General features: G+C 50.5%; 7 protein-coding genes across 7 annotated transcripts; 4 read left to right on the forward strand and 3 right to left on the reverse strand.

Moving 5' to 3' along the window:
• Positions 1 to 713: 713 nt before the first annotated feature.
• Positions 714 to 7,042, forward strand: acyA (adenylate cyclase acyA; the record flags this gene model as incomplete). The annotated part of the gene is made up of 3 exons (XM_025678735.1): positions 714 to 1,307; positions 1,433 to 6,688; positions 6,749 to 7,042. 3 exons carry the CDS (start codon positions 714 to 716, stop codon positions 7,040 to 7,042), a joined length of 6,144 nt encoding a protein of 2,047 aa, XP_025537083.1.
• A 677-nt stretch (positions 7,043 to 7,719) lies between these two features.
• Positions 7,720 to 11,669, forward strand: BO79DRAFT_239277 (putative sister chromatid separation protein (Src1); the record flags this gene model as incomplete). Its single annotated transcript, XM_025684897.1, has 3 exons — positions 7,720 to 9,627; positions 9,755 to 10,208; positions 11,619 to 11,669. Exons 1-3 carry the CDS (start codon positions 8,048 to 8,050, stop codon positions 11,667 to 11,669), a joined length of 2,085 nt encoding a protein of 694 aa, XP_025537084.1. The 5' UTR covers positions 7,720 to 8,047.
• A 551-nt stretch (positions 11,670 to 12,220) lies between these two features.
• Positions 12,221 to 13,129, reverse strand: BO79DRAFT_37507 (uncharacterized protein). Its single transcript, XM_025689148.1, has one exon. The coding sequence runs from the start codon at positions 13,037 to 13,039 to the stop codon at positions 12,521 to 12,523; it is 519 nt and encodes a 172-aa protein (XP_025537085.1). The 5' UTR covers positions 13,040 to 13,129; the 3' UTR covers positions 12,221 to 12,520.
• Positions 13,130 to 13,207: 78 nt separating this feature from the next.
• Positions 13,208 to 14,033, forward strand: BO79DRAFT_239278 (C6 finger domain protein). Its single transcript, XM_025684898.1, has 2 exons — positions 13,208 to 13,366; positions 13,465 to 14,033. Exons 1-2 carry the CDS (start codon positions 13,220 to 13,222, stop codon positions 13,885 to 13,887), a joined length of 570 nt encoding a protein of 189 aa, XP_025537086.1. The 5' UTR covers positions 13,208 to 13,219; the 3' UTR covers positions 13,888 to 14,033.
• A 2,612-nt stretch (positions 14,034 to 16,645) lies between these two features.
• BO79DRAFT_257422 (uncharacterized protein) lies at positions 16,646 to 18,114 on the forward strand (the record flags this gene model as incomplete). Its single annotated transcript, XM_025686246.1, has 4 exons — positions 16,646 to 16,915; positions 16,976 to 17,142; positions 17,204 to 17,611; positions 17,682 to 18,114. The coding sequence occupies 4 exons, from the start codon at positions 16,646 to 16,648 to the stop codon at positions 18,112 to 18,114; spliced, it is 1,278 nt and encodes a 425-aa protein (XP_025537087.1).
• A 297-nt stretch (positions 18,115 to 18,411) lies between these two features.
• Positions 18,412 to 19,622, reverse strand: BO79DRAFT_257423 (uncharacterized protein; the record flags this gene model as incomplete). The annotated part of the gene is made up of 3 exons (XM_025686247.1): positions 18,412 to 18,515; positions 18,581 to 18,762; positions 18,823 to 19,622. The coding sequence occupies 3 exons, from the start codon at positions 19,620 to 19,622 to the stop codon at positions 18,412 to 18,414; spliced, it is 1,086 nt and encodes a 361-aa protein (XP_025537088.1).
• A 110-nt stretch (positions 19,623 to 19,732) lies between these two features.
• On the reverse strand, positions 19,733 to 21,704 carry BO79DRAFT_199386 (Metallo-dependent hydrolase). The gene is made up of 4 exons (XM_025681415.1): positions 21,415 to 21,704; positions 21,235 to 21,366; positions 20,883 to 21,185; positions 19,733 to 20,838 (listed from the first exon to the last, which is right to left on the reverse strand). The coding sequence occupies exons 1-4, from the start codon at positions 21,683 to 21,685 to the stop codon at positions 20,057 to 20,059; spliced, it is 1,488 nt and encodes a 495-aa protein (XP_025537089.1). The 5' UTR covers positions 21,686 to 21,704; the 3' UTR covers positions 19,733 to 20,056.
• Between the last annotated feature and the right edge of the window lie 435 nt (positions 21,705 to 22,139).

A 22,139-nucleotide genomic window follows, 5' to 3' on the forward strand; every position in this document is an offset into this window, starting at 1 on the left:
TGTTTTCTTTTTCGCCACGCCCCCTCCCTAAACAACTGTTCATAAGTCAGAAGCATGTCGCATCGAAACAGTGATCAATCCGGAGGGCGGCGCAGCTCGGAGAGCTCAGGGGCGCACAGCTGGTTGTCGCAAGAGACTGTTAGAGAAGGTCGAACCCACCAACCCCAGCATAATCATGAACCTTCGAACGCGCGCAGTGTTTCTCCATTATCGGGATTCAGAGATACGGACAGGTAGGCAACATTATCCTCCTCGCTCTTCCTTCCCTCATATTGCTTCTGGTCGGAGGCTACAGATATAGTCGTCATGTGGCTGTCATTACTTTCGGCGACGGAGAACGGATGGTGGCTGCCGTTGCCACGTGCAATGCTGGCTTGTCTTCGGCATCTCTTCTAGATATATCCTACCATGTCCGTCGTTATGTGTCTGGAACCCTACTTCACTCACCGTATTGGTGAATGCTGCCTCAGTCACCGCACGCATAGCGCTATCTAATGGGATGATTGAAAAGTTACAGAAAAGCGATGGGCTCATGATGACTTTCAATTCTGGTTACAGTTTACTGACTTACTACCAGGCCAGATCCACAGACTTGCACATCACCAACAATAAAAGATCCAAATGACCTCTATTCTTCCATCTTTTCTTGGGGCTCAGATTTCGCCCCAAAAGACCAACGTAAACCTCCTCAGTTTGGCAGTCACAGAAAGGCCATGAATTTGCTGGGAACTGAGGATCCCGGCACTTCACCAACAGCAAACTCGAATAATCGGCCGCCACAACTAAATCTTAATCCACCGGACAATCCTCAGCACGACGCAGAACCCTCGCTTGCTTCTTCTCCTACGGTAGCACCTAATGATGGTCCGTCAACCTTCTTCAACGACTATTCGGAGCAGGATGCGCCTCCTGCATCCAACTTATTCCGTCCAGGAACGGCCCAGACATATGCGAGCGAACCTCTAGAGTTAGACTACAACGGTGATCACCGAAGGCCTTCAGTCGCCAGCGCCATGACTGTCAGTAGCCAAGGTTCCAAGTCTAGTGCCGGTGCGCTTTTCAAAAAGAAGTTGCAAGGATTTTTCGGCGACGAGTATGTTGGAAATGGAGATCCGAGACATGACTCGGACAATTTCACTCAAAATTCGGCTACGAAACCTTCCTCCCTCGATCAATTCCGAGCACGCGAGAGAGCCAATTCCGATGGCTCCCGAAACCCAGGAACTTCACCGGCTCCAAATCAAGCGAGACCTCATACCCCTCTCCCTTCGAGCGAAATCACTCCGTGGTTATACCAAAGTTTTAACGTAAGTTTCGGCGCCTAGTATGCTTTTGTTCGTTCTTATACAGCAGCCCGTCATCTTTTTGCTCGCTGTATATTACGTGACTGGTATCCTTTGGGCAGCAGGAAGCTAATGTAAAACTATCTCAGGATATACCCCAGTATGGCGAAGCTCCTGTCCGAGAAGCACCCACAACGACGGCTGATGGCCAACGCGGGTCGGTATCCCAGAGAGACCAATCCCGCCGGCATTTCAGCGGCCACCGCCACTCACGAAGCAAGGAAGAGAAACCGACAGCCGCTGGTGATTTAGCAGGCTATTCTAATCGCCCAGCAACGGGACGAGACGATCTATCTCTGGGTCTTCGGCCGTCTAGAGAAGGCAGCTTGAACTACCCAACTCCGATGACTTCGACAACGACACTTGTTGGCCGTTCAACCAGTCCAACTCCAAGCGTCCAAAGTGCCTACTCCAGAGAACAGGGCCAAAATTCGCCTGGGGCACAGACGAGTAAGCGGTCTTTCCTCGACAAGATACGCCGTCCGAAACACGGTCATTTGAAGAACATCACCGGGTCGAAGGCAGTACAAGAGACCACTAAAGCTGCTGCTTCGAAGTTGTCTCGACGTGAAGCATCGCCTGCCAGGCGTGGACGGCAGGGCAGTATCGAAAGCGGAACATCCTCTCGCTTGGCCGATTCGGGAGATAACGAGCGCAAAAGGGACGGCAAAGGCTTAGCCATCAGCTCTGCGAAATTGAGGGGTCGTCGAGGTCATGCCAATGAGGTTCCTCCCGGAAAGGAAATCAGACAACCCGACAGATCCAATGTGTGGGAGCTCGATACAGACCTCACTCACATGGAAGGTATTGTAAACCCACCATCACCGAGCGCAAAGAGCAAGACGTTTGATGGTGCTTCCATTCGATCCGAGGAAACAAGACGGCGTGATGCGGTGCCCGCGGGTAATTGGGACGCTCCGGAAAGTTGGCATGTGAAGAAGCAGAACGAGCCGTCTACCTTACTCCCCCAGGACACCTCTGAACCTGGCCCTACGATTACCGAGCCGGATGGACCGAATTGGTACATACGGATCTTCCGTCCAGATGCTACATTCGCTACGCTCTCGGGTGGGTTATACGCCACTGTCGCAGACCTGGTTCATGGACTCAGTCGAAAGTCTTTCCTCACCGAACATATCAGTAATTACGAACTAGTCATGCAGAAGAATGACCTTTCAAGACAGCTTGACCAGACGGAGATGCCCATTCTCATGCAGAAACGAATGCTCGAACAAGTGGGTTATACTGAGAAAGACCGTATCGAAGAGGTCGGCCGGGAAGATCACAGTTACATTCTGCGCTTCACATTTCTACCGGCCAGGATCACTGGCTACATCATCGATGGCAATGATCCCCTCGGCAAAGCTCAGCAGAAGTTCAGCCATGTGGACCTGTCGAATAGAAGCCTTGTTACGATCCCCATTGGTCTTTACAAGAAAGCGCCCGAGATTATTTCGCTAAACCTATCGAAGAATCTGGCTTTGGACGTACCGAAGGACTTTATTCAGGGATGCATCAACCTGCGAGAAATCAAGTTCATTGGGAATGAGGCTCTTAGACTTCCTGCAAGTTTTGGACTTGCAAGTCGGCTGACATATCTGGACGTGTCCAATAACTTCTTGGAGGATCTGACTCATGCCAACCTTGACAGGTTGCACGGACTTGTCAGCATAAAGATGGCCAACAATAGGCTCACCAAGTTGCCCAGTTACTTCGGTAACTTCCAGTACTTGAGGAGCCTCAACATATCGTCGAACAACTTCAAGGTGTTCCCTGACCTCCTCTGCGGCCTGAAGAGTCTCGTTGATCTAGACATCAGCTTCAATAATATCTCAGAATTGCCACAAATCGGCAAGCTCGCGACACTCGAGCGGATTTGGATGACGAACAACATAGTCAGAGGTGCTTTAGACGATACCTTCAGAGATCTCGTCAATTTGAAAGAAATAGACGCAAGGTTCAATGAAATCACGAACATTGACACACTGTGTGTTCTCCCTCGCCTGGAGCAGGTAGCTATTGGACACAATGCTATATCGAAGTTCAAGGGATCGTTCCCAAAACTCAGAACTTTGGCACTTGACCATTGTCCTATGACTCAATTCGAGATCGACGCACCTATACCCACATTGACGTCTCTCAATATTGCGTCTGCCAAGCTTGTTCAATTGCGTGATACTTTCTTCGAAAATTTACCTAATCTGACAAAGGTTATTCTAGACAAGAATCACTTTGTTTCAATGTCACCTCACATAGGCAAATTGCGCAAGCTTGAGCACTTCAGCATGATCAAGAATCCCCTCGCTGCTCTTCCCGCCACCATTGGCTGCTTGACGGAGCTCAAGTATCTCAACTTGAGGGAATGCAATCTGAGAAAGCTACCGCCAGAAATATGGCACTGCCTGAGGCTCGAGACTCTGAACGTCTCTTCGAACGTCCTTGAAGGTTTCCCGAAGCATGGAAGCCCGCAGCCTCAGGTCCCCAGCGAACCGATCGGCACACCCGCCGCAACGCCTGGCGTATCGACAACACCTAGCTATGAGGAGCTAGGTGCTTTGGAGGAGCAAGAGGCTCGACGACCAAGCCAAACATCGGGCGGCGTGCTTAGCACCGGAAGCTCTCCAAACGGGGGCGCTTACCGGAAGCCCTCTGTCGCATCCTCCCTCGGCCAAGGCAGGAAAGTCTCTGCTGCATCTCGTTCACTGACTGACGGCAGTCCATCTTCACGCAAGGACTCCAATTTCTCTCAGCATGTGGCGACGACATTTGGCGGGTCACTTCGGAATCTGTACCTGGCTGACAATCGTTTGGAAGACGACATATTTCGTGAACTTTCACTCATCCCGGAGCTGCGCATTGTTAACCTGTCGTACAATGAATTGACCGAGCTCCCCCAGGGACTGCTGAGACGTTGGCCGCTGCTGACCGAATTGTACATCTCTGGCAATGAACTGACATCGCTTCCTTCCGATGACCTTGAAGAAGGAAGCAGCCTGAGGGTTCTTCACATCAACGCGAATCGCTTCCAAGTGCTTCCCGCCGAGCTCTGTAAGGTCAGCAAACTCTCAATTCTGGACGTTGGCAGCAACTCTCTGAAGTATAATGTCTCCAACTGGCCCTATGACTGGAACTGGAATTGGAATCGAAACCTCAAATACCTCAACTTTTCGGGAAATAAACGGCTTGAGATCAAACCTCCTGGCTCTTCCCTGTCGAACCAACAGCAACAACCAAAGCATCAGACAAACCTCACCGATTTCACTTCTCTCACCCATTTGCGCGTTCTGGGATTGATGGATGTCACTCTCACAATTACAACGATCCCTGAGGAAAACGAAGATCGTCGGGTCAGGACGTCTGCTTCACTTGCGGGCTCACTCGCATACGGTATGGCTGACTTTCTCGGCAAAAGCGAGCATCTTTCTATCTTCGATATGATTGTGCCTCGTTTGAAGCCGGACAAGGTTGAAACGGTCGTGGGTATGTTTGACGGGCAGACTCAATCCAGCGGAGGTTCAAGAATTGCCAAATTCCTTCACGAGAACTTCATCCATACTTTCTCTTCTGAGTTGAAAAGAATGCGCCCTGAGCAGCACGAGACACCGCTTGATGCGCTCCGGAGGGCGTTCTTGACTCTGAATAAGAATATGGCCTTCGCTTGCTACAAGTCGCTAGATCAGGATGTCCGGCAGTATCAGGAAGATTCAACCGATCAGAGGAAAGTTCGGCTTACCAAAGACGACATTGATCTCGGCGGCGTTGCGACCGTCATGTACCTCAATAACATGGACCTCTATGTCGCAAATGTTGGCGATGCCCAGGCGATCCTCGTCAAAGCGGACGGCTCCTTGAGACACCTGACTCAAAACCATGATCCTGCCGAAACACATGAAAGGGCAAGAATCCGCGACGCCGGAGGGTTTGTCTCCCGGACCGGCAAATTGAACGACGTCCTCACCGTGTCAAGAGCTTTTGGACACTTCCCAATGATGCCCGCTGTCATCGCAGCTCCTCACACCATGCACGTAAATCTGACAGAGCAGGATGAGATGGTCATCCTCGCATCTAGAGAGTTGTGGGACTACGTGACGCCGGATCTGGTAGTCGATGTGACCAGGGCTGAACGAAGAGATCTCATGATCGCAGCCCAGAAGATCAGAGACCTGGCCATATCTTTTGGTGCGACCAACAAGTTAATGGTGATGATTCTAGGTGTGGGTGATCTCAAGCGACGGGAGAAGATTAGGACCCGGCCAAGTCTTTCGATGGTTGGGCCCCCCGAGGAACAGATTATTCCCAGTACCAAGCGCACCAAGAAGCCGCGTGATGCGCCTGGTGACTCCCGGCTCGCTCGATTCAACTACGTGGACGCCCCCGTTGGTGAACTGGCAATCATCTTCACTGATATCAAGAAGTCGACCAGTCTTTGGGAGACCTGTCCTGATGCGATGCGTTCGGCCATTCAGATCCATAACGACATCCTTCGTCGACAGCTGGGTATCATAGGGGGATATGAAGTGAAGACTGAAGGTGATGCCTTCATGGTCGCTTTCTCTACCACCACAGCTGCTTTGCTGTGGTGCTTCAACTGCCAGACACAGCTTCTTGACGCCGAATGGCCGACGGAGATCCTTGAGCAGCCCCAATGCCAAGTGGTCTATGATACGGAAAACAACATCATTTTCAGGGGTTTGTCCGTCAGGATGGGCTCTCACTGGGGCGAACCTGTTTGTGAGAAAGATCCTGTCACCAACCGTATGGACTATTTTGGGCCAATGGTGAACCGAGCATCACGAATCTCCGCGGTCGCTGATGGTGGCCAAATTTTCGTATCGTCGGACTTCATGAGTGATATTCAACGCAACCTGGAGATATTTGCCGATAGCGAACGGGCTGCGTCGACAGGTTCGGAAGAAAGCTATGCGTATGATACCCTCGGGCACAACATTCGTCGGGAGCTGCAGCAACTCAACAGCCAGGGATTCGTGATAAAGGACCAGGGTGAGCGCAAGCTAAAGGGACTAGAAAATCCGGAACCGCTCTATCTCATCTATCCGCATGGCTTGTCGGGACGATTGACGACGTTGGACAAAGACGCAAGCAATGAGCTTGCCCCAACTACTATCAGCAAGCATTCTCAACTGGAAATCCAAACGGATTTGATTTGGCGGTTGTGGGAAATTACTCTTCGTCTGGAGAGGCTTTGCGCTGCATTGGAGTACCCGGGTGAAGCTCGACTGAAGGAGCCGAATGTAGCTCTATTCAATGTGGTCAAAAACCATGGTGGTGAGCTTGCAGACTCGACTGTGATAAGCCTAGTTGAGCAGCAGGTAACTCGCATCGAGGTAAGTGACACGATGGCTCAAATATCTAGACTATATGCGAGATGCACTGACATTCCCTAGGTCTGTATCACTACACTCTTCATTCGAAACATGATGCGGCCCTTCCGGCCAGGCGACCAGCTCAATGACCACGCTGTACCGATTACAGACGTGATGCAACAACTACAAGCTCAGCTCGCAGAATTCCGAGCTCTAAAGGAGCAAATTGATGCCAGTGCTGGCACTGCAACTAGCTATACATACACCGACCCCCAGTATAGCAACGGTGAGAGCAACTATGACTCTGCCTCGTCGTCCTATCTTCATATGGGACCGCCATCTGACGAGTATAACCCTGGCGGACCTCGTCCTTGAAATCCACCCTGATTATAATTCTGGCAAGGGTTACATTCTTCACATCTCTATTGTATTCATTGCACTTTTCTTTTTAGCTTCTTTTTATTCTACTGCAGAGCGGCGTCTCTTGGGTTGGTGGGAAGTGTGAATTCACAGCATAGGCTGGAGCCTTGGAAGGGTGGGGTTCGTCTTTCTTGCCCTTTTATCTCCTTCTTGGTGGTATCTTTCTTCCCCAACTTCTTGGTTACTGTGCATCTAATGGAAATGTAAAAGCGAATTCTCATTTTATCTGGTGGCTACCTCGTAAATGTATAAGCTATATATCGAGTACGGCGGATCGTAACATTGCGCCTGATAACTGTATGAAGCCTCTAGACGATGAGTCTTGACGCCTGGTGAGATGCATTTATCGGCATATTCACCATGTGCAATACCCTGGGAATATCTGCTATTAACCGGATAGCACTATCGACTATATAAAGTGTCACTATATAGGAGATCTAAGTAGCTATTGTCTGGAGACATGCGCCACGAGTGGAGACCTCAGGCGCGTTGCCTCCCGCTCACGTGATGACCAGCGTTTGTTATGATTTGTTTGCATGACGGGGGCGCCAAGGCCAGCTTGCTCATCTTGCCGTATCCGTGCTCCAATTTGACCCTTTCTCTTCTCTCCCCTTCTCATCACTCCCGTCAGACTCGAATCGAATTCCTATCATTTTTAATTCTAGATAGGTTTGGTATATCGAACCCGGTCCTATTTGTTACCCTCAATCGGCCAGTTGGCTTCTCTTGCCACGGCCCCGCTTGGTTGCCCTGGTGACCATCGATTAACGGCTACTTCCGTCATTGACGAGCTGGGGGCTGCACAATAATCAAGGTTCTCACCAAAAGAGCGGAGACCAGGAAGATCTTTCCTTCCCATCCGTCCGTTCAATTTTTCCCTCTCCGCAAACCTCCATCCGCCTTTTCCTTTTTAAACATCGGTTTTCGTGGCGTTGATAAGCTACGCGAATCGCTTCCACCATGGCGGACGCTCTGGAGTATCTTGCTCCGGATTTTGATCTCAATTCCCTCACCGTACCGCGTCTGCGATCCATCCTTGTCAGCCACGATGTTCCCTACCCTGCTTCGGCCAAAAAGGCTCAACTCATCAGTATCCTGGAGGCGGAAGTTATGCCCCAGGCGCGAAAGCTCTTGAGAGAGCGCGAGAGAGTCAGGAGAACCAGCGAGGGTATTACAGATATGGGAAGTCGCGCGACGTCAGTTGTTAGTGACTATGACGACCAGCGCGGAACTCCGGCGAGAGACTCGATGCCACCCCCGCCTACACCGTCTATGGTATCGACAGCCACTGGAAGAAGGGGACGCTCTAGAGCAAGTGTCAGAGCATCGACAGTCGACACTGAGGAAAGAAATGATACAGCTACTCCGTCGGGGAGCTCGAGGAAATCTATCCCGAGATCGCAATCGAGAAGATACCGCACGTCAGACACGGAGCCGCAGGACGATATGTTGGCAACACCTGTGGCAACTGACACCATGACACCACGGAAGTCCACTGCCAGAAAACCTAGACGCAGCGAAATGACACCATCTGTGAACCCCGAACCCCCGGTTTCTGCCATTAAACTCGAACCAAAGGAGGAGAGCGTTTTCACCGATGATAATCCCTTCCAAAGTGGATCGCCAGCCCGTTGGGAATACAAGAGCCCGAGGCCGTCTAGTCATAAATCGGAAAGAAAGAGCAGCTCGCGGTTTTCGCTTGAATCGCCTGCCTTGAGTAGCGGTCTGCGGTCAAGAAAGTCCGTCACGCCAGCGGATCTGCACGATCAGCATGGTGCTACTCCATCAAAGCGGTCACCATTCGAGCCCCCCATCTCAAATATGAGAACTCCTCCACAGAATTTTGATCCAATCAAGTATGAGGAGGACAGCGACTTTAGTGCAGGCGAGGAATTTACACCAGACGAGCAGTTGGCGCTCGAGAGGGAGCACGCCGACTTGATGTACAGTGTTCCAAGCCGGCGGCCACAAAAACAGGGAACTGCAAGCCGTGCAGCGCCTTGGGTTATCCTCGTCGTATTGTTCGCCAGTTTCGGTGCTTGGTGGCGTAAGGAGAAGATTGAGATCGGATTCTGCGGCATTGGCAAACCCACTTGGTCCTTGGCCGAAACCAGGGTCCCTGAATGGGCCAATGTCCTTGAACCTCAATGTGAACCATGCCCCCCGCACGCATTTTGCTACCCTAACTTTGAAGCTCGCTGTGAACACGACTTCCTGCTTAAGGCGCATCCGCTGTCTCTTGGAGGGTTGGTTCCGCTGCCCCCAACCTGTGAGCCAGACAGCGAGAAAGCACGTCGTGTAAAGGCTGTCGCGGATAAGGCTCTGGAAGCATTGCGTGATCGCAGGGCGAAGTGGGAGTGTGGGGAGTTGGCGCAGGATGAGGAAGGCACCGTCGGTGCAGAAATCAGCGAATCCGATTTGAAACAGGAAGTGGGGAGACAGCGCCGGAAAGGCATGAGTGACACAGAGTTTGATGACCTTTGGAAGGGAGCTCTGGGTGAGGTGATTGGAAGGGAGGAGGTTGTTACCAGAATGAAGCAGTAAGTCGATCAACTTTCCTAATCTGGAGAGGCTCTATCACACCTGCCCGGACACTATGGTGGCACCGAAGGAATCAGATTCTGACGTGTTTTCACGGAACTAACAGAGGCGACAACATGATTACAGACCATCCTCTGTCCTCACCCTCACCTCGACCTCCGTCAGCCGTCTCCCTCTCACATGCGCCTTCCGCCGCAACATCCGACTCTCTCTCGTCGCGTATCGATTCCCTCTTTCGGTTCTAGCTCTGTGCGCATGTGTAATTCTTTACGCACGCTCAAGAGTCCGGGCTCGCCGTTCTGATATGGCTCGAGTCCCGGAATTAGTCGCTACGACACTCGACCGCCTGGCGACGCAGGCTGCCCTTCACGCTAGGGGTGCTGCTCGCGAGCCCTATATTCCCATTGGTCAATTGCGCGACGACGTACTCCGTTCAGAGCTGCGCGGAAGTCGGCGTGAAGCATTGTGGAAGCGAGTTCGCAGTGTAGTGGAGGGCAATGCGAACGTTCGCGCTTCAGTTCGTGAGGGCCGTGGTGGGGATGTTGCTCGCGTCTGGGAGTGGATCGGTGGGATTGGCAGTGTCCGGAGCGAGATCGAGAGTAGCACTGCAACAGGCCGTGAGAGCGGTAAGGTGCATTTCTCTCCACTAACTGCCGAGCAAAGCCGTGACCAGCCCGTTGGAGAGGCCACGCTGGCGCAGAGCCCGGGAGAATTGCGCAAATGGGATGAGGGCAGGCCTATCTACTGAAGGTCTGCTCTGTTTCGTCCTTATTCCCTTCTTGGAAATCATACTTTGCCCTCTACATTATTTCCAACTTCGTGTATACACTATTAGGATTCCCCTGCAGTTCAGGATTTTGAAATAAGCAGTCAATTTTGCTCGTCGTGTTCCAATTCAGCTGCACTTTGTTCGTACAATGTTTTGGCGGTGTGGATCGCCTGCTCCAAAACCTGTTGAATCCACAGGTTAATTGAATGCTTTACGAACTTACGAATAGTTGGCGCAGGAATTTATCTCCGAAATGAGGTGGCGCACGGAAGCCATGCGAGATGCCCCCATTGCCCCATCCTTGCTCTCTCGGTATGTTGCTATCACCTTGGACATGAAGTGAACGCATGCATCTAGCAAGGATGGGCAGTTCGGGTAAGTTGATTAGGTTCGTCACCAGGCAACTCTGGTTCGTGACATCAAGGTGGCGTACCGAACCGACTCTTGTGTGCGATCACACGACCCCACAGCCACGGCATAGATGCCAGCCTATCAAGCGCTTGATACTCCTGATCATCCGCATTGAGAGGGAGAGAGCCGTGGTTACAATAGCAACGATTGACGGGCTCCTATACTAGTTGGAATGTTGCAACGCTCGCACTCCCCACTCCCGCAACCGAGCTTCGGCCGCCAGCGGATGTAGTGGGCGGTTTAGGATCTACATATTTATCAGCTTCCTCGAGACGATAACTCGCACTTACCTACTTATTCTGCCACGTAGTGGATTGTGAACTAGTAAAACTGCATTAGCGATCTGGGTCCCGAGCACGACCCCATAGGGTTGATTCTTTAGTCGCGTCGGCTATCTCGAAGGGGTTAGATTATCAATATGTGATTGGCAAGCAGAAGATACTTATAGATGCAGCGTAGTTCCGGAGACTGGGCTATTTGTGGGCAGTACGTAGGTGGTAGAATTTTGTCCCTGGAGGTTTATATTTGGAAGTCTAATCAGTAAATAAGTTGCCACAGGGAGTAACTAGAAATGAGAGGAGAGAGGAGAGAGTGAAGGACCTTTGCTTGGGGTGAGCTCGTATCAGCTCAGTCAGCCATGATGAGAAGGAAAGAGATCAGGGGTGACTGACGTCTATCAAAAAGTAAAACCGACAACCAACGTCTTCCTGCTCATGTATTAGAGGAAACCCAATGCTCCTCCATTCCACTGGGTGGAAATCTAGACTTGGGTTGAACTTCCCAAACCAGGCCAAGTCCGACCGGGACTAGCGGCGGTGGGCCACCCGGGCACGTGAGCGCCTGCCTTGCGATGACAGCTGATCTCCTCCTCAACAGCCGGCAGTTGGTTTAACTTCAATCCTCAATTATAATCGCGCTTCCTCTGTTGCTGGGTGACGGTACTACTGGATTTCTAGAGCGTTGCGGCGTTCTTTGGTTCCCCCAGTCCCCGGATTCTGGATTGCAGTGTATGAAGGAAACTAAAGTTGGGGGCAAAAACCAGGCACTCAGCTTGCCCACGGTGCATAGAACTGCATCCACACCTAAGCTTTGCAGAACCAGTAATCGGGGCATAACCCGCTCTTGGTCTGTGTTTCCTCATCGCATACGTGGGTGGTCACTCTGTGGCTAAGATCCTCTGGAAGCAGGTAGTTGACGAAGACATCGACCCAGCGGACTAAGGTCCTGGGTCCTCTGTTCGTTCCGTCGATTTGATCTCCTCGTGGCCTATCAAATTTGACGGATAAAATATCCGGCTTCAGGCCGGCATCGAATTCGTGCAGAGTACCGGCCGTTACTTTAGTCAACCAATGGTCCTCCGTTGATTCGGTCAAAGTTATGCTCGCACAATCCCAGTAATTTTCCACTGAAGAACCCCCTTGCGGGAGGTTCTTCGAGCGTGTATGAAGGGGCGTGAGGAAACCATCCCATCCAGACAATCGCCTACAGCAGAAACAGGGAAAGGAAAGGTTCAACAAAACTAGATTCTACAGATACCCGAGGAATATTGGACAGGGGAACGCCGGTAGAGCTGCTCAAAACGGAAAGGAGGAACGAAGTCTGATCCAAAGAGTGGTGGTGGGAAAACCATATTACTCAGGGAGAAGGACGGATGGGCCCTTTAGGCATTTTAGCTGCGCATCGCCGTGTTGGTGACTATTGAGACTGCCTAATCACCAAACTCCCTGTCTGACCGCTGCTGGGTCTGTCCAAAAAGCGAAGGCTGGGCTGTCCCTGATAGCCATTGCCATCGCAAACTCTCCCATCCTGGTGGATCGTTCGGTTGTCACCATCCAGCTGGATGTTCCATGCACTGATCCCGTCGACCTGACTCGCACATCTTCCTCAACCACTCCCAGCTGGGGTTTCTCCTTCGCTGGCACAATCTTCTTGCACCTGGCTTCTTGGCCATAAATGCCCGAGGGTTTGCTGTTCCTGGAACGACTGGAGGAGAGCCACAGCGTTGGGGACGGCCCGTGGGCCTGCGTAGGCCCCGATGTGTCACAATTCACAACACACACCGATCCTATCCCCCCCCTACTTGTATTGGGCCGTAATTTTGAGTTTTTTTGGGATTTTCCCCCTTGAGTGTGCAGATGGTGCTTTTCGAACCCACTCACTTTTGCTCGTCTCGACCGCCCGCGGTACGCCGGTGCGACAACGCTGCAGGACCTGGCTAGTCCGTTGAACATGGGGCCTTCTCTGGTTGTCCGGCATAGATGCACCTCCTAGTGAGGCGAGTGCTCCTAGAACTTTCTACCCGCGATCTTATCTGGCACTTCGCTGGCCCCCTCCCACGGGCCTCTTGTTTTCTCCCGTCGCTGCTTCTTCTCCTCTCTGTCATCATATACAGACACACTCTTTCTTAAGTCATGGCCCAACAAGGGTCTGGGAAACCTTTTCGTCCCATTGCCCCAAGAAGGATACCAGAGCCTCCAACCCCGGCTGCTGCGCCCGAGGAGGGGAAAATAAAGCGCGCTTCTACGGCTTGCGGGGAATGTAAACGACGTCGAACGAAGGTGAAAACCCCCCCCCCAGCTTGGCTCTTCTAGTACACTCTAGCGGTTTCCTTTCCTTTATGATGCATCATAATGGTTCATTTGGTCCCTCCATTAAGTTCTTCTATCTTCTCACTCTTTCTGCTCTGACTTGGCTGGCCGTATCACAGTGTAGTGCAGATACAACAGGGACGCCGTGCGCTGAATGTGCTCTTCACGACCGGGAGTGCGTGATCGATGAATTCGCCGACAAGCGACGTAAAGTCGCGGCCAAGCGTGCCCAGGAGGATTTGAAATATTACCGTGGCTTTGTGGAACAACTCCTTGAGGCGCTAAGATCTGGTGATCGTTCCACCATCGACGGCATTCTCGACGTCATCCGATCGGGCGCAACTCATGATGAAATCCGGGCCGTTATTGCTCGCTCCGCACCGAAAGATGAGATAAATATTCCTGACGGGGTGGATTCCGTGGCGACAGACGGCAACAACAGCACGCCGACGAGCTCCAGGCCGGATGGTTTACCCAATGACGAGAAATAAAACGAACCTATCACCAGCGACGATATATATCAAATTGATGACCAACTTACCTTTCCTATCTACGACTCCGACATGAGCACGCGACGACAGTACCGGTTCACGTTTTACCATATTATTCGACGAGAATATAAGAAGCTACGTTTGAGGCCTCGGTGAAGGGGACGAGGGGAGGGGGAAAAGGGGCCAGGTTATGTGAAGGGTAATATAATTCCCTTAGTTCACTGTTAAAAGAAAAAAAAGTGAGAACATACATTTGCCAGGCTTCCAACCACAGATTTCCTATCATCTCCATATCCTCCCGTCTCCTCGCTTCTCCTATGGTGGCTCTGGCATGGTTGGGTGGATGGCTGAGAACTGGCCCTTTTCGCCCTCTCGTTTCGATACCTGTCTATGCAACTTAAGACATCACAACCAGCCATGCAGGTCACGTGCTGTCTGTCTACTATGGTGGGAGTGGATGAAGGTCTCTTAAGCGCCACATATACTGAGAACAATGAAGTAGCCAGTTCTGGAGACTACGATGGGGAAAGGTGGTGGAATTCACGGTGCATATCTTTCTGGCACCGGAAGCAACGGAGACGAAGCACTCGAGCGTCGGAAGAGGCATCATGGCTACATAAGCCCATTCTTCACGAACCCCCCAGCATATGTCGATCAATGGGCCCGAAATAGCGCGCTGGTAAACGCTCAGGGTTGAGGTTGGGTCACCGACAGCAAATCTTGCATATGCAGGTCAGCCTATGATTGGGTCTGTCTGGCGTGCACATTAATCTGCATAACTGATCACTTGCCGGCTCACGGGCCTATCTGAACAAGCGATGGATCAACCCTCGCTTTTACTGTCATTTTTTCTGTTTCACAAGACAAAAGTATGATTCATGCAGAATGCAGATTGGGCCACGGTCGTTTTTCCGGCTACGACCACGTCAGGCTTGCACTTGAGGGATCTTACTGGCTTTTCAGAGCTCTTCTGCAGAGACTAAAGGCTCACGGTGGTCCCCTCGGTAGGAACCGTCAATGCGTGGCGTTGCTCGGACTTTCCGGGGTGGGTCATAGCTCCGACTATTCCATCGAGTCTACATTGAGGGTATGAGCCAACGGCGAGCGAGCGTGATCGCCTGGTTTTATTCCTTTGCCTGGTTAGGTTAACTGTGTTGGTGTGGTAGAGGTATCGCTGCAGATTACTGCAGCCGCAGGTACTCTAACACTGCACTGCAACGGTCTGAGATTTGGCAGGCCGGGATAGTCTTTAGCCATATTCGAACCAACTCACTTTCAAGAACTGCATACATAAATAATGGAGATTCTGTAATCTCCTGTACAGAACCGTATGCAAATCCCGGCTATACGCCCAAATTTCGTTCCGACAAACCGGGACACCCGACTGGGCCAACCGTAATATGCTCTGAAGTTTCCTTGTCGGAATTGGCCGACAAGTATATCCCTGTAAGGAAACGTCATGATCAGACCCTGGTCGTCGGAAGTCAACGCTTATTGTACTCCTCTACTATCCTAATATGCAATGATGTCATCTTTTTACTATTTTTCTCATCATGAGTGATGAGTGTTCGGGTGGTGCAGTGGTAGTTACCACGGATGGTACTCCTACGGTTATTTAATATGAGATTTCTCTAGTCTACGCTAAAATACATAGTAGAGTAGGTTCCGGATTTCCACGGCTGCTTTTGACTAGCTACGATAAAGGAGGGATGAGGGATTGATTGGATACTATATATCTGATGCTGCGGAGAAGAATAAATTTAATATATCCCCAGATGCAAGATTATGAAGGAGGATTAGTGTGATTTATATGATTTTTTTTTTTTTTTTTCACTGTTTCTATGTTTAGTATAGTGAAATTTATTGTAGGTTCTTAAATCCTGATACAACTTAATCTCAGAATTGTGAAGTAGTATTACAGTATCTTTTATAGTCCCTTTCTATGACACAGTCTAATATAATTTTGTAATAGATCTAGTGGGTCATGAATCACCTGCTTCCGCGTGTCCATGTATGCTGTCTAAATAAGCCTAATTCTACTGGTTCGCAGGTAGCTGCGGGTAAAGATAATTTTTTTGGTCTTGTAGTAGCAACATTCTTAGGTTGTTCTTTGACAATGCCCCGTATCATTTTGTACAAGGGATGGTCAATAGAGCCACATACTGTATAGTGTTTGAGATGGTAATCCACATAGTACTAAACTAATAACAGTTACTCAAACCACTCGGCCACACTGACTGTTTCATACTTTCTTTGGAACAATTTAGGCCTGATACAGTACTGCCCTGTTTAGGCCCTATACTCGATGGCACTGTTAGGAGTTCACATTCAAGATGTCAGACAGCATCCATGTGATTGCACATGTTGTTCCCATCTACATGGAAATCAGAGATGATGCTATGCTTAACACATGAATAATACTCTACCATGTGGAGTTCGCAATGGTGTAGTGTTGGGGTGAGTCAGTGAGCAGCCTCGGCGCAAGCCCTGGATTACAATATCTCGGTCATACTAATAGTAAATCCCTTCGCTGGGGGAAATCTGGGACCAACAATTCGTAAAAATTCTTTCATATGTCTCTAATTTTTCTTTTTCTTTCTTTTTGTTGGGAGTCTTGTTGGAAGTCAGTAGTCTGTTGTTGACATATATAACCTCACCCGGCCCCCTAGCACGAATTATCTTGGATCTGCCAGTTATCTCCTATCTGAATAATAACAACAACGACCCCTTCTCACAATACATACAGCCAGACAACACAATGACCACCACCGACCCCCTACAAGAACCACGGCTGATTACCATCCACCCCCTAACCATCTCAATAACCATACTAGCCCTCACCATCTACCTAACCCTAGTCCAACACCTCCGCTACCAACGCAAAACAGCAATAGAAGCCCCATTCACAACCAACAAAAGACCCCTATCAAGCATGACCATCGAAGAAGCACACGCAATCATAACCCAACTACAAGAGCTAGAATTCCCCTATGCGTTTGCCAAGGCTCGTCGTATGGCTCTTTTGAAGGTACGCACGACCACACACAGCATAGACCCCTGACTCTACGACCAAGCTAACTAATCCCAGGCCGGAGGCATCCCCACCATGTCGAAGCTATTCGCCGTCACAGGCCAGAATAACCGACGAAACGCGGGTAAACGCGCCGTCGACACGGAGATTCTTCTCCGGGAGTCGCAGTCCCAGCGGAGAGATTCGGATCGCTATGCGACTGCTGTGGCGAGGATGAATTATCTGTATGTGTGACATACCTTCATTGGTGTTAGTGAACCTGTTTGTTCTGACTAACCACTATAGTCACGCCCGCTACCGCCGCGCGAACAAAATCACCGATGATGATCTCCTGCATACACTCGGCGATGGACTCGCTGAGATTCTGAACGTCATTGAGCGAGAAGAGTGGCGAGGTCTTACGGACGTGGAGATCTGTGCTCTGGGGATATTTCATAGGAATCTGGGTGAGGATATGGGGATCCCGTTTGATGTGCTTCCGTCGAAGGCGGAGGGGTGGGAGGATGGGGTGCAGTTTGCGATGGAGTTGAATCGCTGGACGGTGCAGTATGAGGAGAGGGTTGCGAGGTTTACGAAGACGAATGACCAGTATGTTCGTGTTTATGTGGATTCTGCGCTTCCGGGGTTGGTGAGGCCTGTGGTGAGGCGGATGTTGGGTGCTGGGTTGGATGAGGTTATGAGGTTGAGTTTGGGGTGGGTTTTATAATTTGTTTTGTGGCGACAACTGTTATTCATTGCGCCCTGCGCTAACAGATCTTTTTAGTTTTGAATCCCCCGGATACTTCTTATTATTTGTGATAAATCTCGTGCAAACCTCACGGAAACTATTCCTCCGGTATCTCGCCCTTCCGCGTCCGACTTTCCGTGCCGTCAAATTAGTACATGAAATGCCGAATCAGGAGACGAAGTTGTATAATTTTGAAAGAAAGGTCTTGCAGCCGTGGTATATCAGACCTACTGTCTGGTCGAAATGGGGTCCTGGGGCATTGCTAGTCAGGTTATTCGGAGGCAAGGTACCTGGTTCGCGTGGAGAGCGGTATCAACCACAAGGATATGATTTGATGACGATTGGACCGGAGCCACAGAAGGGAAAGGGAGTGGAGGAGATGAGAGATGATATTGAGCTGATTAAGGCGAGGGGAGTGGCGATGTGTCCGTTTTCGAAGGCGAAGTTGGATCATCTTGGTGCAAAGTGAAGGAACTGTGTGATACTATATATCGAGGGGGCGGTACTAGTTTTTGTATGTCTTTTGATTTCTATACTATCTCCTCCTGATCTGAAGCGAGATCATATACTGACCAAAGCCTTTCTAATTATTTTGTTATGGATAAATATTACTTTCAGTAGTATTGGGTTCAAGTGAAAAGAGTGATAACAGCAGTTATCATCCTTCATTATACCTCGAACATAGTAACCATCCCCACCAAGATATTATAATTAACACAAACCAGGCCCGAGCCGAAAAAAACTAGCCTAAAGCGATCTACTTAAATCATATATGATCAACCCTCCTCACCGAACCCTGCAACGCCCGCCTAACATCCACCTCCCTAAACCCCGGCGCACGACCCAGAATCACAAGCCCAGGAAGAAGCCCTAGTACATCACTCATCAGCATTTCACCCAAACCCCAACTGGAACCATCAAAAAAATCCACTTACTCGAAAAGAACCCCTCAACATCCAAAACATACTCCCCCACAGAATCCCCAGACCCAGACCCACTACACCTCAAGAACATCCCCCCATTCGATACATCCACCCCCATCAACCCCAAAAACCCCTCGACATCACGACAATCAAACCACGTCCCTCCAAGGCCATACATTTCCAAAACATTACCCCTACTCTTATTACTACTACTACTACTACTACTACTACTACTACTGCTCATCACCCCCAACACCCTCCCCGGCATCCTCCTATTCCGCGGTACATCCCCGTCAACACCCCGGAAGTGCGTGCCCGCGCCGCCGATACCATAGAAGGGTAATCCCGGTACCTCTAGCGGATCGGTACACCCGCCCGTTAAGAGCTGCTTGAAGCGAGGCTGTGTCTTCTGCGGGTCACGAATACAGGGGACGAGACGGAAGACGCGGTAGATGGTGGATGGGTTGGAGCGCGGGTCGGTGAAGAGGCGGTAGGCGTGCTCGAGGGTGTAGCGGTGGAGTTTGCGCAAGAAACGGGGTTCGTGGAAGGCGTAGGTGTGGTGTTTTGTTGGGAGGTGTGTGAGTGGTTGGTTAGGGATTAGAGGGTGGTTGTTATTGGGGTATGTTGGTTGTTGGTGGTGTTGTACCGGGGGAGATGAATCTGATTCTGTGGACGTGGATGAGGATGAGGATGATGGTGTAGTATTGTCTGTGCTTGTCGCGACTGGTGTGTTATCACCGTCATCGGATAGGAGAATCTCATGAAGTCGTTTCAAGCGAGTATGGATTGTAGGATGTAGTTGCTGTTCCTCAGTGGCGACATCAGCGAGTAGCCCTGCTACCTCTTCCCTGACGATGCGGAATCTCGCTTCAAGCTGCTCGGCTCTGTCGATCGCATTTCGGAACACGGCTTCCTTTTTGAGTCGGTATGTGCGCTGAGCACGACGGACTTGGGTGCGACGATTGGGAGAGAGGATGGCGGTGGTGTTGGTGGTGGCGGCGGTGGTGTCTAGACGGGGCCGTCCTACTCGTTTGCTTGATCGACGGGGTGTCATTTCCCACGAAATATCCCTTGTCTGGGCATGTAGGAAGCTTGTTTCTCAAGGTTGATGTATTTGTTTTATTTGCTAGCTTGTCTACTGTGCTGCATAAAATGATTGTGGCAACAGATTTCATCAATTTCTGTACTGCTTGTAGTGTAGGAGTGAAGTTTGGTTCTGATATTGTAATCTCGGGAATGGAGCCTCGGCATAATGTCAACCACCCAACGTTTATTTCTTCTGCTCCACAGACAGTTCCCAACGTTGTCCCAACTTATAACACGCCGATTCCCCACACTGTATCTGGGTGGATCGTCAGATCCGAACCGTGTAGCTGCTCAAGCACGGCTATATCCTACCGCTACGATTTTTGCATTCTTCACTGCTTTCTAGCCTCGTTGGAGCATCAGCAATGTAGTTTGCAGGACCGAGCAGGCTCAGCTGCGTGATCATACAAACCGTGCCTGATCTGCGTGAAATAGCTTGAGCGATGCTGAAACCATGAAATCCAAGTCAGTGGCACCAGTCTTTACCCTGGCTTCCTCAATGCTCTGCCGACTGGCAATCAATTTCTGCGCCACATGACCCCATTCCACCCTCTGCTTGGGCACATGGACCTCCGAAAACGACGGGCTTATCTCCACGGGTGTCAGTCGACCATCCTTCTTACGCACCTGGCCGTCGACAATGACGGTATCGATATCACGAATTGATGAGTGAAGGACAATAGCTGCAACCGGGTCCTGCTCGCTCGCGCACACCATCCCCGGGCTGGTTCCGTCGAAGATGACTAGATCGGCAAGCTTCCCCACTTCAATCGAGCCCAACTTATCTTCCATATGTAGGGTACGGGCACCCTGAATGGTTGCCAGACGGAAAACGTCTTGTACGGAGAGGTCCAACGAGCGGGGAGTCTTTCCACGGGCAATGACCTCTTCGTTCCGACGAGCTCGTTCTGCTTGTAACCCAAGACGCATAGCGGTAACCATGTCGCTAGAGGTGCTGCTATGACAGTCGATCCCAAGAGAACTTATCTTACTACATCCCTCCTGGAAGCAGACTGGGTATCCATGTGCCATCTGCAGTTCCGATCCTGGGGTGGAAGAGACCCATGATTTTGCCTTGGACAGCTTCTCGACGTCGCTTGATGTGAGATTTGTTGCGTGGGATAGGATGATATCTGGTCCGAGCAGACCATAGCTATCGAGAAGATCAACAAGTGAATCATCACCTGTTCTGGTTAGTTCTGTACATATTCCGTGTAGGATAACCTACTGAAGTGCCCCCGAACGTAGTGCGTAGTTATAACCTTCGTGCCTGCTTTGCGGGCTCTGTCGTACAGTGATACCACGACATCCTTCGGGAGCATGACCCCATCGAAGCCCAACCCTATTTCGACTCTGCCGTCTCCATATGGAGCTGCAGTAGCGAGATCATTCAGCTGCTTTACCACCCAATCATCTAGAAAATTCCCGCCAGGTACGATCTCCGGCTTCCATGACTTGACAGTGAGTGTGGGGGTGTAGCAGAAAATTGATCTAATTCCGGATGAGACCGTGGCTTGGAGGCCATTCAAAGCTATACTAGGTGAGCCTTAAGCTGGAATAATCGGTGTCTTTCAACTTACAATGAGCGGCCGTGACATTCATATGGGCATGATCTACGACCGTTGTGGTGCCGGCATCCAAGGCCTCTAGACAGCCTGCCAGCTGGCCCCAGAAGATATCTTCGGGTGAATAATTGATTTGTTGAAGGTTCCCTACATCTATAAGCAACTAATAGCACCAAGTTCAAGAAATTGACTGACCAGTCGGCATATACTCTATCAAGGTATGGTCGGCATGGCGTCCCTTGAGCTGTGTCTGCCACAGATGATGGTGCGTATCAATAAACCCAGGCGACACAATCTTGCCCGTGCAGTCGATAACCTGGGTGTTGGCTGATGGAGGTGCAATATGCGACGAGATCTGCGCTATCTTGTTCCCCTCAATCAACAGAGAGTGCTCGCGGAGTGGTGTAACATCATCCCCGGACGGGACGAGGATGGTCGCGTTCTGGAGCAAGATCGTGGAAGGCATTTTGTGACAATTACTTGAAGATTCTATAAAACTTAATCTGCGTGAAGCGGGATATTAATACAACAGTATTCCCTTGGTTCCGATGACACCGAGCGGGGAAGCTAGGGAGCTCAATTTCCGTGTTCGGATAGGTGGTGTGACTAAAATCCCACGTCACTCCTTTGGAGTTATTTTGCTGTTCCAGAACAGCCTAATTGGTAAATCTGAAGCTCCGGACACCGAAGACGCGAAATCCGACCGTTGAGCCGGAAGTGCAATCGGACATAGGGGATTGCGGACTTAGCAATTTGTTGAAACCTTATGTTCAATGTGGTATCGGAGATCGATAATAGCCGCCATATAGGGCAATTCCATTGATACAGATAGTACTCTTCGCTGTGGGCGCACTTTTTAAGACTCTGGATAACTTTTAAAATACGCTGTCTTCCAATCCTGTAGTCACTGATGGTTTTTC

The sequence above is a fragment of the Aspergillus costaricaensis genome, assembly GCF_003184835.1.
Source record: "Aspergillus costaricaensis CBS 115574 unplaced genomic scaffold BO79scaffold_26, whole genome shotgun sequence".
NCBI classification, from domain to species: Eukaryota; Fungi; Ascomycota; class Eurotiomycetes; order Eurotiales; family Aspergillaceae; genus Aspergillus; species Aspergillus costaricensis.